The sequence below is a fragment of the Kogia breviceps genome, chromosome 12 (assembly GCF_026419965.1).
Source record: "Kogia breviceps isolate mKogBre1 chromosome 12, mKogBre1 haplotype 1, whole genome shotgun sequence".
Taxonomy (NCBI): Eukaryota; Metazoa; Chordata; class Mammalia; order Artiodactyla; family Physeteridae; genus Kogia; species Kogia breviceps.
Window position 1 is genome coordinate 82,544,423 of NC_081321.1, and position 14,382 is coordinate 82,558,804.

Sequence of the window (14,382 nt, forward strand, 5' to 3'; positions counted from 1 at the left end):
TGAATGCAAAGATAAATAGGTAAGTTTTTGAAGATCTATTTTTTAAGAACTATTCTAACTTCTCAAGGCAGCTTTGTGAAATGTTCCCCATGCTCCTACTTTATTAACATCTGATTTTTATCTATCAAAATTCAATCTGTGTAAAGTGTGAGCATTCTATATTTAATGAATTTTAGAGTAATCCGAAAGGTCTATAATTTTTTAAGGCATCAACTTAACTCTTAAGAGTCATAAAAATTCCACTGATGCATAGAACAAATGTTATACAGAGAAAGTATTCAGAGACCAAGTAAGAGACTATCTGATTTAGAATGCCTAAGCTCTTCTCCTTTCATTTTCTGCTACTGCTCTGCATTTGACTGATCATTAGTATTTAATATCAAGGAAAGCAAGATGAATAAAAGAGGCTAAAAATCAATTCTGCTACTTTTGCAACGTATTTACTGAAACTGTAAAATGTTTGATGGGAGAAGTGACTAAAATAGAAACTGAAGGTAGGAAATTTTACTTTATGTCCCATTACTGCAGATAACAGAAAAATAATTTCCTTTGCCAGTCATACAGATTAATGGAAATAGCTTACCTTTGTCCTGAAGCAGTTGCAATTGGTGATGGGCCATTTGGGTTTCGTGGTTCTTCACATGTACTCATTTCCATTATTACTTTATCCAAGGACTAATAAAAATATATTAAAAATGTAAACATTAGATATTTTATGTATATTATGTAGATATTATTTAAGACTATTTTCTCTTTCATTTCTTTAGGAGCAAGAAAACAGTAAGTAAGCAGCGTCATTTTAAATGTTTCTCTAAAGGTCTAAAAAGAGAAATACTAAAAATAAAGTGCTAGTCCTTTCTCAAAGCACTTATTATCTGGTGGAAAAGCTTATTACAGGAGTATAGGAGAAAAAAACTATAAGAAGTAACCATATACTGCTGAGATCATCAGGTTTTACAGACGTATAATCGCTAATCCCAGAGTGTACTACATTATTAATTGATAAATTAGATTATTTATTAATAAATAGGACTAAACCACCTCTAAAAGCTTAAACCTGAGCTTTAATTAAAACCTGGGCTAATTAAAATAAATAGAACCAATCTAAAACCTGAGATTTAAGATGTGTAACTATGAAAAAATGAAAAATGCAAGAAATATGAAAAAGTAAATATTCTCATAGTAAAAAAACTTTCTTTCTCAGTCTAAGTTTTTTCTTGAAGGAAGATCAAATGTCCTTAGTAGTCATCACTAACACATCTCCGGTCATTCTTCATTCTCTATTTAATATTGCACTTATTATCTGAAACTGTCTTGTTTTGTTTACTTGTTCGTTGTCAGTCACCTTGTAAAAATATGTTCCATCAGGGCACAGGGGAGGTGCTCAGTAAATATTTGTGGTATGAATGAATCAATAAATGACCAAGTGATCAGTTTTCCTTAAAAAGTAAAGTATATTAAAGAATGTATTATATTAGATCAGTAAAAGCAGAAACACAGAAAGTCTGGACCAAACTTTATTAAAAGAAGAATCCCATAAATAAAGTATAATATATCAATAAAAAGTTTTAAAATGCAATAAAATATACCAACTTACAATATAATATTCTAGATCTGAAAAACTCTGAAGACCCTCTCATTTTAAAGTTCAAACTTCTCATTTAAGGACTGAGAAAACTAAGTACCATCAAAATCGAATGAAAGTTAACTAGCAGAGAAGCCATGAGATTATGTTTCTATGAAACAAAATATTAATATTAGTAGAGTTTAGATTATACGCATATGTAAGTGTTTATTTCTGAAGCAATTCAGAACTTACCAAACAGATGGGATGTGTTTTCAGTTTTGTCCATGGTATCTAGAAAAGAAAATTTTTCTTTCTTTAAAATGAATCATTAAAAAAATAATGTAAAACAGTAATCAACACAGATGCTCTCTTAACACAGTGATAGACATACCAAATTATATCAGATGACTTTTTTCTTAAATTGCAAAATAATAAACTTAGCAATTAATTCATACTCTTGAAATCAGCTGCACCTATTTTATATTAAAAAAGACTACTAGGGCTTCCCTGGTGGCGCAGTGGTTGAGAGTCCGCCTGCCGATGCAGAGGACACAGGTTCGTGCCCCGGTCCGGGAAGATCCCACATGCCGCGGAGCGGCTGGGCCCGTGAGCCATGGCCGCTGAGCCTGCGCGTCAAAAAAAAGACTACTAGCCTTATTTTCTTGGTCATCTTTTTAAATAAAAATTTCAGGTTCTCTTAATATCTTTTTTCCCCAGTTCTGGAAACACATTTTAATTTTGTAGTTGAAGAATTCCCAGCAAAGTATAATCAGTGTTTTGTTCATTTAACAATTTTTTAAATTCTAGAATTCCAACCAATCTCCTTGTAGGTATTCAAGACAAATACCAAAATAAGACCATTAACGTTAAATGCAAGTAACGTCAAATAAATAATGTTCAAATATATCCTGCACTAAAAATGTCATGTTTTTGTAGACATTTGGGTTTATGGAGGATAGAACAAAAATTAAAGGTTACCATCAAAGGATACAGCAACCTTTCTACAATCTTTTCTTTGGAGCCCAATTTTAATTTATGAAAAGTTAGCATGCAGTATTTCTACTGAGTAGGCTCTCAAACAAAGCCTAATCTTTGAGAGAAGGAAATGATATGATGTATGATTAGAGCCAAAGATAATAAGAAAGCTTAAGTTTTAATAAGCAGAAATAGTATTAAAAGAAAACTTTAAAAACCTCAAAATAAAAAACAAATGAGGAAAAGAGACAATTCCAAATAAAAGTATAATGTCCAGAATAAGATAACTTATCAGTCCTTATGTCTTCATTTGAAGTAGTGTTTACTTACTACAAATTTAAATTGTCCCTTTTGACAACAAATCGTGTGAAAAAATTTTTAAATATGTACCAAATTTAACAAATTATTTTATTAATAAAGCATCAACAATTTTATTTAAATATTAATATTAAATTTTAATAAAAATTAAAACCTATAAATAAATATATATTAGTATTCAATTAACTTCAAAAGTCACACATTCATGCAATTATTTATACAAGGTATCTGTCTTTTAAAATTATGTTAATAAAAATGTTTCTTTTCAGAATTACCTAAAACAAAATACTTATTTTAAAAGATAGGGATGGAATAACTAAAATGAAAACAGAAAATGCCTTGCACAGATATCAAAGTCTCACCCTAATAGATGCTTTATTACAAAAAACTTTGTTGATAGCAAGCCATGTTGGCAAATCCAACATATTCTGGAGCACCTCTTCATCCAACTCCAAATTCTTCAGTTCACCTTCTCCTTTAAGGGTACTTAGATTTATCTTGTCAGGAGATAAATTTTTGGTAAATCTGAAAGAGAATATATATTGACATTTATTTTAGTGTTAGTTACTGTATCCCTGAGTTGTTCTTGCAAATGTACAGAGTATTAAGAATGTAATAGCAGCACTAAGAAACACAAAACCACAATAATAGGCTCTACTCTAATCCGTGTTTTTCACTGTGGTTTTGTTATTATTGTTTTGATCTCCCTTGTCCATAGCTCTCTTACACAAAGTCTACAGTATTTTTGGTATACATTTAAATATCTTATAACCAGATACAACCAAGCTCTAATTCTTACTGTCTTTCAAATTTATGAATACTTAGTATCCACTATTTTTCAGGAATTATGCAAGGCTTTGAGCCATCCCCTACAACATTTGTTCACTTCGCTACAGACAATATCACAGAAGTGGATATTCCTATTTTACTAACCAATCTACAAGTAAGGTAAGGAAATGAGGTGGCCCTTTAGAAGTAGTAGCAGCAGCAGCTGCCACCACTTGCCATTCATCATGCCAAGAGCTTAATGAAAGTGCCAAAAGTCACATAGGAGACTGGACCCTGAATTCTAATTAAAGAACTCAAATTCTCTATAATGATTTTAAACTCAAAAGATTGAAAATAATAATAGTTAAAATAACAGTGAACATTTTCCAAGGGTTTATTGAATACCAAGCTCTTCTCTTTGAATGCATGTGTTACTAATTTTCCTGATAACCCATTAGGGTCAATACTATTTTCATTCCCACTTTAAAAAAATATATTTATTTATTTATTTGGCTGCACTGGGTCTTAGTTATGGCAAGTGGGATCTTCGTTGCTGCATGCGGGATCTTTAGTTGCGCTGTGTGGGATCTTTTAGTTGCAGTATGTGGGCTCTTAGGTGCAGCATGTGGGATCTACTTCCCTGACCAGGGATCATACCTGGGCCCCCTGCATTGGGAGTGGGGAGTCTTAACTGCCAGACCACCAGGGAAGTCCTTATTCCCACTTTTTACAAGAGTAAATATAAAGAGAAACTAACTTATTTGCCCAATGTCACAACTAATAATGATGATATTAGTAATAATAACAATAAATTACACATGCACTTTAAAGAACTTTCGTATATATTAATTCTTAACACAACCCTACAAAATAAAAAATTGCTAACTTCACCCAGCCTTACTTTTTCAAAAGTGAAACTACTGAAAAAGTTAACTACTGGCTAACAAAGGAGTTATTAGCCAGTCTTCTACCATTTTTTGATATTAAATATTAAGGTAACAAAATATACTGGGTTATTTACATGCCCTACACATCAACAAGAATCAATATGCACATGCTTCTGCACTGACTCTAAACCAGAATTTATTGAGCCAAATCTTATCTGGATTCATATCTTCTCACAAAATGTCAACACATTGACTTTGTCAATATAAAGTTCATATTTAACCCATATTTGACCAAAGATGCTGAGTTGTTTCACACTTACCACCAATCATGTTTCATTTAATAATACGAAGTTTCCTGAGAGGCTGCCATTTCTAATCATATAGGAATGACCTGCCACTGCCTCAAGGCAGATTATTAGTGCAGAAGGCAGCATTCAATAAGTACTTACTGAAGATTCACTATCCCGACACATACACTGGCAAGGAGTAAGGAGTATACTCAAGGTTTTTGCCTTTCTGAAATGTTCAGTTTAGTTGGTGAAGAATAAATACAGTAGGGGTTCTTAATCCAGATCTTCTTTGAAATAGGGACTTTTGAGCTGATATCTAAAGGATGAGTAATAGAAGTTAACTAGTCAAGGAAAAGAAGGGGGCAGGAAAGAAAGCGTATTCCAAGTAGAGGGAATAAAATATATAAAGGTTCTGAGGCAGGAGGGGGCATGGTATAAAGTGGAAGTGAAAAAGATCAGCATCTGGAATGTAGCAAAAGAGCCAGGGGAGCAGAAGATAACTCTGGAAGGACAAAGAGAGGACTGATTATACAAGGCCTTGACCATTTTATTCATTCATTCATTCATTCATTCAATAAATTTTAACTGATACCTATAATTTAAAAGGCACTAGGCATGGTGGGCTTCCCTGGTGGCACAGTGGTTAAGAATCCACCTGCCAGTGCAGGAGACATGGGTTCGATCCCTGGTCCGCGAAGATCCCACATGCCGCAGAGCAACTAAGCCCGTGCGCCACAATTACTGAGCCTGCGCTCTAGAGCCCACGAGCCACAGCTACTGAGCCCACGTGCCTAGAGCCCGTGCTCCACAACAAGAGAAGCCACCGCAAAGAGAAGCCAGCGCACTGCAACGAAGAGTAAGCCCCCGCTCACCACAACTAGAGAAAGCCTGCGCGCAGCAATAAAGACCCAATGGAGCCAAAAATAAATAAATAAAATAATTTTTTAAAATAAACAAATAAATAAAAGGCACTGGGGATGTGACAATAAACAAAATAGATAAAAATCTCTTCCTTCATGGAGCTTAACTGGGGGGTGGAACACAGAGAATTAAGAAATAAGTTAAATATATAATAAGTCAGATTCAAAGTGAAGAGGTACTCCTTAGAGTTGAAATAAGAAATACAAATTTAAGAATATTATTTAACCTCACAAATGTAAGCAATGGGAAAGCTAACAGTAGTGATATAATTTATTAGGTATTGTAGGTCGGGAAAATTCAGAGTGGTTAATTTAGTAAAATCCTTACCTATCTTAGCAGAAAGTGAGTATGCAAGATCTAACACTGATACATCTAGAATGAACAGCATAAATATATAATTTAGAGCTAGTAGGGTAACAATGAGGTAAATGCGACTGCCACTGGGGAACAAGATTGGAGGGATCAGGAAAGGATGGGTTGGAGGCTTGTTGCTTTTTGTGTTCAGCCCGCTTGAATTCATTCATTCATTTATATAACAAATATTTGTTGTGTGCCAAAAATGTGCCAGACACATAAATGAAACAGATGAGTGGGGGAGACAGGGTATCTTCTACCACAACAATGCCAAAATTTGAAACTGAATATTAGGCAGCCTTGTTTTTAAAATTTTTTATTAGGCAATTGATGCGAACATTTTGCTCCCCTCTTCTCTTACCCTTCCTCTTACATTGTGATTCTGTAACACAAACTTTTCAGTCATCTGGTACCCACACCTAGTCTTGTTTTTTGGTGTTGTGGGGAACTTATGAATGGGGCAGTAAAGGAGAACTCTTACCTGTCCTACCTTTCCCCTCCAATGGCATGGCTAGGAGAAGTCCCAAGATTTCTGTGGAGGGGATTTGTGGTTGTGGAGTTCCAGGTAGTTATGAGACACTGCAGTGAGCTGAAGCAGCAAGGATGATAAGCGTACTGAGCAGACTACTTTGGAGCCGGAATGAGAAAAGCTGTCTCTTTTTTATATATGCAGGTACCAGAGTAGTGCATATAGAACCACCTGGGAGCGCTTAAAAAACTCAATGCCCAGGCACAACCCCCTCCCTTCCCACCCTCACCACTACCAATTAAATTTAAAAGTCTCTGGCAAAGGGACCTCAGGCACATGATTCAAATCATTAACATACAGTTCATAAGTGATTTCTGCACAATTGATTGAGTTTAAAAATTAGAGCTTCAAACCACTTTTCATTCTGATATTCATAATATAAAGTCCAAGAAAGAATAACACTGACTTCCTTGACCTTATAATACCTAGTTATAGTGTAAATAGAAAATGTATAGCTTTTATTTCATGAATAAGGTTAATTCTGTGGTCAAAAGCCCCCCCCCACCAACAAACATACTAGTTTACAGTTCCAATCTCACCTCTTACCCTCAGTGTCCCCATGCTGTTCTCCAAACATACCAGGGAAGCTCTCCTCCTTAGAATTTTTCACTGGCTGCTCCTATACTGCCTGCAACACTATCTCCACCTCCATAAGGCTAAGTCCCTCACCACCTTAGAGTCTACTCAAATATTACCTCCTCAATGAGGCAGCTAATGAAACAAAATTATTTTAAGGCAGGAAAAAAAATTTAACGTGAAATTTTCTCTGCTGTTGAGCCACTATACCTTCTCCTTAGTGTGCATTGTGCATGTGCGTTATATATTAACTAGATTCCCTAAGAAGACACAGGAATGTCTACACACACACACACACACACACACACACACACACACACACACACACACACACACACACACACACACATATCAATTTCCTGCTGGCACCAGCAAGGAAACTCCTTAGGAGATAGCATTCCCTCCTTAATCATGTAAGGGGTTATGATGACCCACTACTCACTTTGCTGAACTATGTAAACTGTCAATGTCACCTTGATGTTTAACCCTTTGTCTCAAAAACTTATATAACTGTGATTTGACCTCTAATGGGCAGAACAGTCCTCAGAGCTTTCTGAAAGACTATCTCACTAGTTATAATTTTCAGATTGGCTTGAATAAAATTTTTCATTTCTTTCTTGAGAAAAAAAGTCAGATTCTGATAACTATGGAAAAAACAAAGCAAAAGTAAGATAGGAGGTGCAAGCAGAGGACCTTTTAATTTTTAAAAGAGTAGACAGGAAAAGCCTCATTAAAAAGATGACATTTGGGCAAAGATCTGAAGAAAGCCAAGGAGCTAGCTATACAAATATCTGGAGGAAGAATGCTCTAGGCAGAGGAAAAGCTAATGGCAAAAACTGAGGTAGGAACATGATTGGCAGATCTGAGGAATAGCAAGAAGGCCATTGTGAGTGGAGGAAATGAACAAGGGCAAAAATGAAAGGAGATGAGGTTAGAGAAATAACAAGGGCCAGATCATGTGAGGCCTTTCAAGCCACTCTAAGGACCCTCTGGCTTTTACTCTGAGTAAAAATGAGAGTGATTGGAGATGGTTTTTGACAAGAACAGGGATTTTTAAAGGATCGCTCTATTGAGAATAGATGAAAGAAGGACATGGACAGAAGCAGGGAGCCCAGACAGAAGGTTATTACAATAAGACAGGTAAGAGAAGATGTTGCCTTGGACCAAGATGGAAGAGTAGGAAGTGGCGAGAAGGGAACAATTCTAGACATATTCTGAAGGTAAAGCCTAAAATGGGATTTGATAGTACAGACTGAAGTCAAGGACGGCTCCAAGGTTTTTGATCTAAGCAAACAGAAGGATAGAACCACCATTTATTGGGGTAAAGAGACAGAGGGAGAAATAAGCTTGGGATTAAGGATCAGAATTTAGGCTTGGAATAGTTTAATTAAGAGATGCTTATTAGATATCCAAGAGGAGATACCAATTAGGTAGCTGGATATTCAAATCTTATTCAGTAGTTGCAGATACAAATTTAATAATCACCAATGTTATATATGGTATTTACAATTGCAAGATGGAGGCAAAAAATGAAATGGCTCAAGCACTTAGTGGTCAAGGACCACTAAGAGGCCAAGTAACCAATAAAGGCAATTAAGAAGGAAGGGCCAGTGAGGTAGGAGAGAAATCGTTTGTGGTTTTTTCCTTTTTTAGGTGAAAGAAAATTCAGCAGGCTTGTATGTTGACGACCATGATGCAGAGAAAAGAAAACTACTGATGGATAGACAATGGATGGAATAAAATCCTTGATTAGAGACAGCACATAGAGTACACAAGAAGAGGGACTGGCTTTGAACAGTTTTGATTTTGGAAAGCATACTAATACTCTATATATGCAAAAAATAAAATAAGAAAGAATGTGAAGAGGGGAAATACCTAAAACTGAAAGTGACCTGAGACAAATGAACCTAATTGTATTAAAAAACACTGTAACCATATTCAAGGGGAAGATAGGAAGAAAGGACCGAGGGACAGATGGACAAAAACTAATCTGATTAACTCATAAATACAACATTTGACCATATATCCTTAGTGTTGGGCAAGGAGGGGTGATTAGTGGAGAAATCAGGCAACATCTTAATGGGCTATGGTACAAGAATGTTCATCTCAATGATATTTACAAAAGGAAAAAAGTGAAAGCACCTAAATGTCCATAATAATCCCTTTAATTATGATACATTATGCCTACATATATATCAAGCAATACGTGTGGAGAATTATATAAAGAAATGGTTATACTATAGTGCCTGGTGAAAATTCAAGGTTCAAAATTATATACTGTGAATTTCAATATGCAAAAGTGGAAGATGGAAAGATTAAAATGTTATTCACAAGAAATTATATTTTCAATTTAGTTCATACCAAAGGGACAACATGTGCAAGGAGCATGGACCTTAATTAAAGTCAGACAAACAAATCTGAATTCTAGTTTAGCCACCTACTGTGACACCCTTCTGCCTCAATTTCCTCATCTGTAAAATGCAGAAAATAATACCAACTCAAAAAATTTTAGTGAGCATTAAAGATAATATGTAAAGTATCTGATACAAAACAGATATCCAATTAAGAGTTCTCTTTCTCCTGACCTGCTTTTTACTAAGTTTAAATTATGAAGGCATTGATTATAGTTTTAACAGGAGCAATATCAAAAGTTCAAGCTTGGAGGGACTTCCCCGGTGGCGCAGTGGATAAGACTCCGTGCTCCCAGTGCAGGCAGAGGGCCCGGGTTCGATCTCTGGTCAGGGAACTAGATCCCACATGCATGCTACAACTAAGAATTTGCATGCCACAACTAAGGAGCCCACGTGCAAGGAACCAGCAAGCCACAATTAAGGAGCTCTGGAGCCGCTACTAAGAAGCCTGCCTGCTGCAACTAAGACCCAGCGCAACCAACCAAATAAATAAATAAATATTAAAAAAAAAAAAAGAAAAATTTCACGCTTCAGAATTCCCTTGTAGTCCAGTGGTTAGGACTCTGAACTTTCACCACCGAGGATGCAGGATCAATCCCTGCTTGGGGAACTAAGATCCCACAAGAGGTGCAGCCAAAAAAGGCCCAAAGAAGTTCAAGCTTATCCAAACAGGACTTTAAAATGGCAGAGCTGTGGAGCTAATCTCGAAAACATATTAATACTGCTCATCTATTAAAATATTTTAAAGAGGAAGCTGAAGATGTATTGGTAACTGTCACATCCACAGCTATGAGAAAGTTGGTTTCTTATACTGGGTAGGCCATGGACATATCAAATTATTTATCTTCTATTATTCATGCATGAGGCTTTCATTTAATATATATTTCAGTTTTGCACAAATATTTCCCAGTCATTTATTAATATAATTATGTTCCTTCCAAAAACAGAGACAGGAAGATGGTTTTTCAGTCACATTTGTTAACTTAATTGATAGAGGAAAAGCACACTTTCAATAAGTGTACACTAGGTAAACAAAGGGAAGAAAACCCACAAAATAACATTAAGGCATGGACTAGCTATGTGTCTACCTATGCTTTGTCCAAGTGTTGCTATAGGCTCTTTGGACTAAATTGCCATGTGAAATCTCCAGATAATTGTATTCTACTAAATATTATAATTGAGAAGGGTTATAATACTGGGCCTCATCCTAAAGAGAATAATTTATTATCTGAAGTAAACCTCTTCAGTTCACTAAAGACTCATTTAAAGCTCTAAAAGTTATAAAAATATTTTAAAACAAACTTTTAAAAAAATGGTAGAAATCTAGGTCAATGAATTAAACTTCTAAATAATTAATTATTTGGTGGAGATAGGGGTAGGAGAATGGAAGCATGAAATCTATAAAAAACCAAAGTAGACATGTTGAAGACTCAAAATGAGGATAAAAAAGAAAGCTGATTGACTTGAATATGTCAAAGTCATAACTGTACAGAAGAAATTAATAACACATAATAAAGATAAAATTGGCACAATTCTTTCTGAATTTTTTATTTTTAAAATTCAGAACACACAATAATGTTCCATTACTATATACATTATGGCATGTAAAGAGGTTTATTTTAAAATAAACATGTTCTTTATTTTAACATTAGTATTATATGAAATAAATTTTAAATGTGGATGTATATATTTTATTGGTTAACTATATTTTAACAATGTAACAATTTTAAAGCTAACTTAAAACATGCAAACAGGCTTCCATTTTTCCAAAATCTTCTTTAATTACATGTAATACATGAAAATAAATTTACTAGGTTTTTCATTATAACAACAAAATAGCTAAGTAGAGGAATAAAATTTCCAGGCAAATGGAAAGGAAAGGCTTGATTTAGATTACACATTTTATAGTTAATACATAATCAGAGTCTAAATTATGTGCAGAGCACTGTACACGGTAAAATTTAGGGCAAAACAAAGTAAGTCAGTCCACATAATCAAGATTTATAATTTGCTTAAGGGAACACAGCACAAATGCACGAAAAGTCAAGAATCGCAGCTCTGCAAGAAGAAAAATGCCACTTAACCCTTAACCTCTTGTGGATGGACTTAGAGTCTGTCATACAGAGTGAAGTTAAGTGAGAAAGAGAAAAACAAGTACTGCAGGCTAACACATATATATGGAATCTAAAAAAAATAAATTAAAAAAAATGGTTCTGTAGAACCTAGGGGCAGGACAGGAATAAAGACGCAGACGTAAAGAATGGACTTGAAGACACGGGGAGGGGGAAGGGTAAGCTGGGATGAAGTGAGAGAGTGGCATGGACATATATACACTACCAAATGTAAAATAGATAGCTAGTGGGAAGCAGCTACATAGCACAGGGAGATCAGCTTGGTGCTTTGTGACCACCTAGAGGGGTGGGATAGGGAGAGTGGGAGGGAGATGCAAGAGGGAAGGGATATGGGGATATATGCATATGTATAGCTGATTCACTTTGTTATATAGCAGAAACTAACACAATAATGTAAAGCAATTATACTCCAATAAAGATGTTAAAAAAAAAATTACACCCCCCCTCAAAAAAAATACTTAACCTCTCAGACTTCCCTGGTGGCACAGCGGTTAAGAATCTGCCTGCCAATGCAGGGGACACAGGTTTGATCCCTGGTCCAGGAAGATCCCACATGCCACAGAGCAACTAAGCCCATGCACCAAAACTACTGAGCCTGTGCTCTAGAGCCCGCAAGCCACAACTACTGAGCCCGCGTGCCACAACTACTGAAGCCCACGTGCCTAGAGCCTAGAGCTCACAACAAGAAAAGCCACCCCAATGAGAAGCCCATGCACCGCAACGAAGAGCAGCCCCCACTTGCCACAACTAGAGAAAGCCTGCGTGCAGCAGTGAAAACCCAATGCAGCCAAACATAAAATAAAATAAATTTTTATTTATTTATTTATTTATGGCTGTGTTGGGTCTTGTTGCTGCGTGTGGGCTCTCCCCAGTTGCGGCGAGCAGGGGCCGCTCTTTGCCGCAGTGCACAGGCTTCTCACTGCAGTGGCCTCTCCTGCTGCGGAGCACGGGTCCCAGGAGCACAGGCTTCAGTAGTTTTGGCACCTGGGCTCAGTAGTTGTGGCTTGAGGGCTCTAGTGCACAGGCTCAGTAGTTGCAGAGCCCAGGCCCAGGCACTCCGCGGCATGTGGGATCCTCCTGGACCAGGGCTTGATCCCACGTTCCCTGCACTGGCAGACGGATTCTCAACCACTGCACCACCAGGGAAGCCCAAAATAAATTTTTATTACAAAAAATAAATAACCTCTCTATGGCTCGGTTTCCTCATCTGTAAAATGGTGATAATAATAATACCTGCCTCATGGGGCTATTTTGAGGATTAACTGAGTTAGAACATGGAAAATGCCAGGAATTGTCTCTAACACAGAAAATTCACTGATGTTTAAAAACAAAACAAAACAAACACCACCACCCCCAAAACCAGAGCCTTTCTAATAAACAGACTTGTTTAAAAAAAAAAAAACAGAAAAGAAAATTCAGTGAGTGTTACCTATTATTAATATGAAGATGCAGGTTAAATAGGAATATGAACAACACAGAGACATTACATAACCAGTGACCAAAATTTTCTAAAAAAGATTTCTGGCTTGATAAATCACTAAGTATACAGTAGATCATAAATCAGAAAGGTATAAATTATATATCTGATGTTACTGTAAATTTTAGTCATGATTTATTTGAACTTTCATCAGATCCATTTTATAGCTGTATCATAAAAACAAAGATCATAAAGTTGTTTTATTTGCTAAAGCACTGCAACAGATTTGTGAAATGAACCATCTCTAGATTATAGTATTTGGGGGTAGAATCATAAAATCTTAGTGCTAAAAAAAATCTTAGAACATAGCTTATAAACCCTTTTCTGACCTACTTACCTTCTTCCACAATTACTTCTTTGTATTCAGATAACAGCCCCTGCCTGGGACATTCTTTTAAAACTTCATCAGGTAATATGCATTTCTTGAATTATTCACCTTGTCCTGAAAGTATTTATGGTTCCTATTATTGTACAGGTTGTTAGAGATTCACATCAATGCCTACTATTCTTCTAAACTTAAGAAGTGGCAAAAAAAAAAAAAAAAAAAAGAAAGAATAAGTAGCTATGCTACTTGATAATATTTTTCTCAAATAACAGTTGTAATTAGAAATAATCATTCTCATTCTGATATTTCATGCTATACCATGAAAAACTAGATTTTACAGGGAATTTTAAAGTGCATGTTAAATTGTTTAATTTAAAAGTTTAAAGTAGGCACACTTAATCTGAAGTTCTTGGATGGGGGTCAAGATACTTCATACTATTGTCAAAGGGGGTTTTTGGACACCGAAAAGGCTAAGAACCATTGCTTTAACGTAATAGGATTAATTGTAACCATCCAGAAAATAAATTACTTCAATAGTGTAGTTTGATTATTAATATCATTGTTGTTTGATTTAATTAACTTATTATAAACAAACACCTCTCAGAGTGCCTACCCAGTTACCACTGATTCTGTCTTCCCAGAGAAAGGCTATAAACATAGGGGAAAGGTGCATATCTAAGACATGTTATATACTTCCTTGGTTACAGCTGATTTGATCTAGAGAATGACAAGGCAATTAGACTCTTCAATCGGATTTCTTCCTTCAGAAATTTAAAACTAGAACACTACCTTAGGATCAAACTGACAAACAATAAAGGAGCAGAACTGAGAAACACAAATCCAACATTTAAG

At 35.7% G+C, this 14,382-nt stretch overlaps 1 protein-coding gene across 14 annotated transcripts in view; it reads right to left on the reverse strand.

Annotated features, from left to right (window-relative positions):
• BLTP3B (bridge-like lipid transfer protein family member 3B) overlaps nt 1-14,382 on the reverse strand; it is a 92,349-nt gene that overhangs the window by 51,518 nt on the left and 26,449 nt on the right. For 13 of the 14 annotated variants that reach the window (XR_010835881.1, XR_010835880.1, XM_067009957.1 and 10 more), the window contains 3 exons: nt 3,223-3,385; nt 1,820-1,858; nt 584-675 (listed from right to left, as the gene is read on the reverse strand). Coding sequence is in view for 12 of the 14 variants with exons in the window: in XM_067009957.1 (XP_066866058.1) it covers nt 584-675; nt 1,820-1,858; nt 3,223-3,385 (294 nt within the window). In the remaining 2 variants the exon portion in view is untranslated. Of the gene's footprint in view, nt 1-583; nt 676-1,819; nt 1,859-3,222; nt 3,386-6,561; nt 6,670-13,542; nt 13,648-14,382 lie in introns of those variants that run through there. The other variant, XM_067009954.1, reaches the window with a different exon arrangement.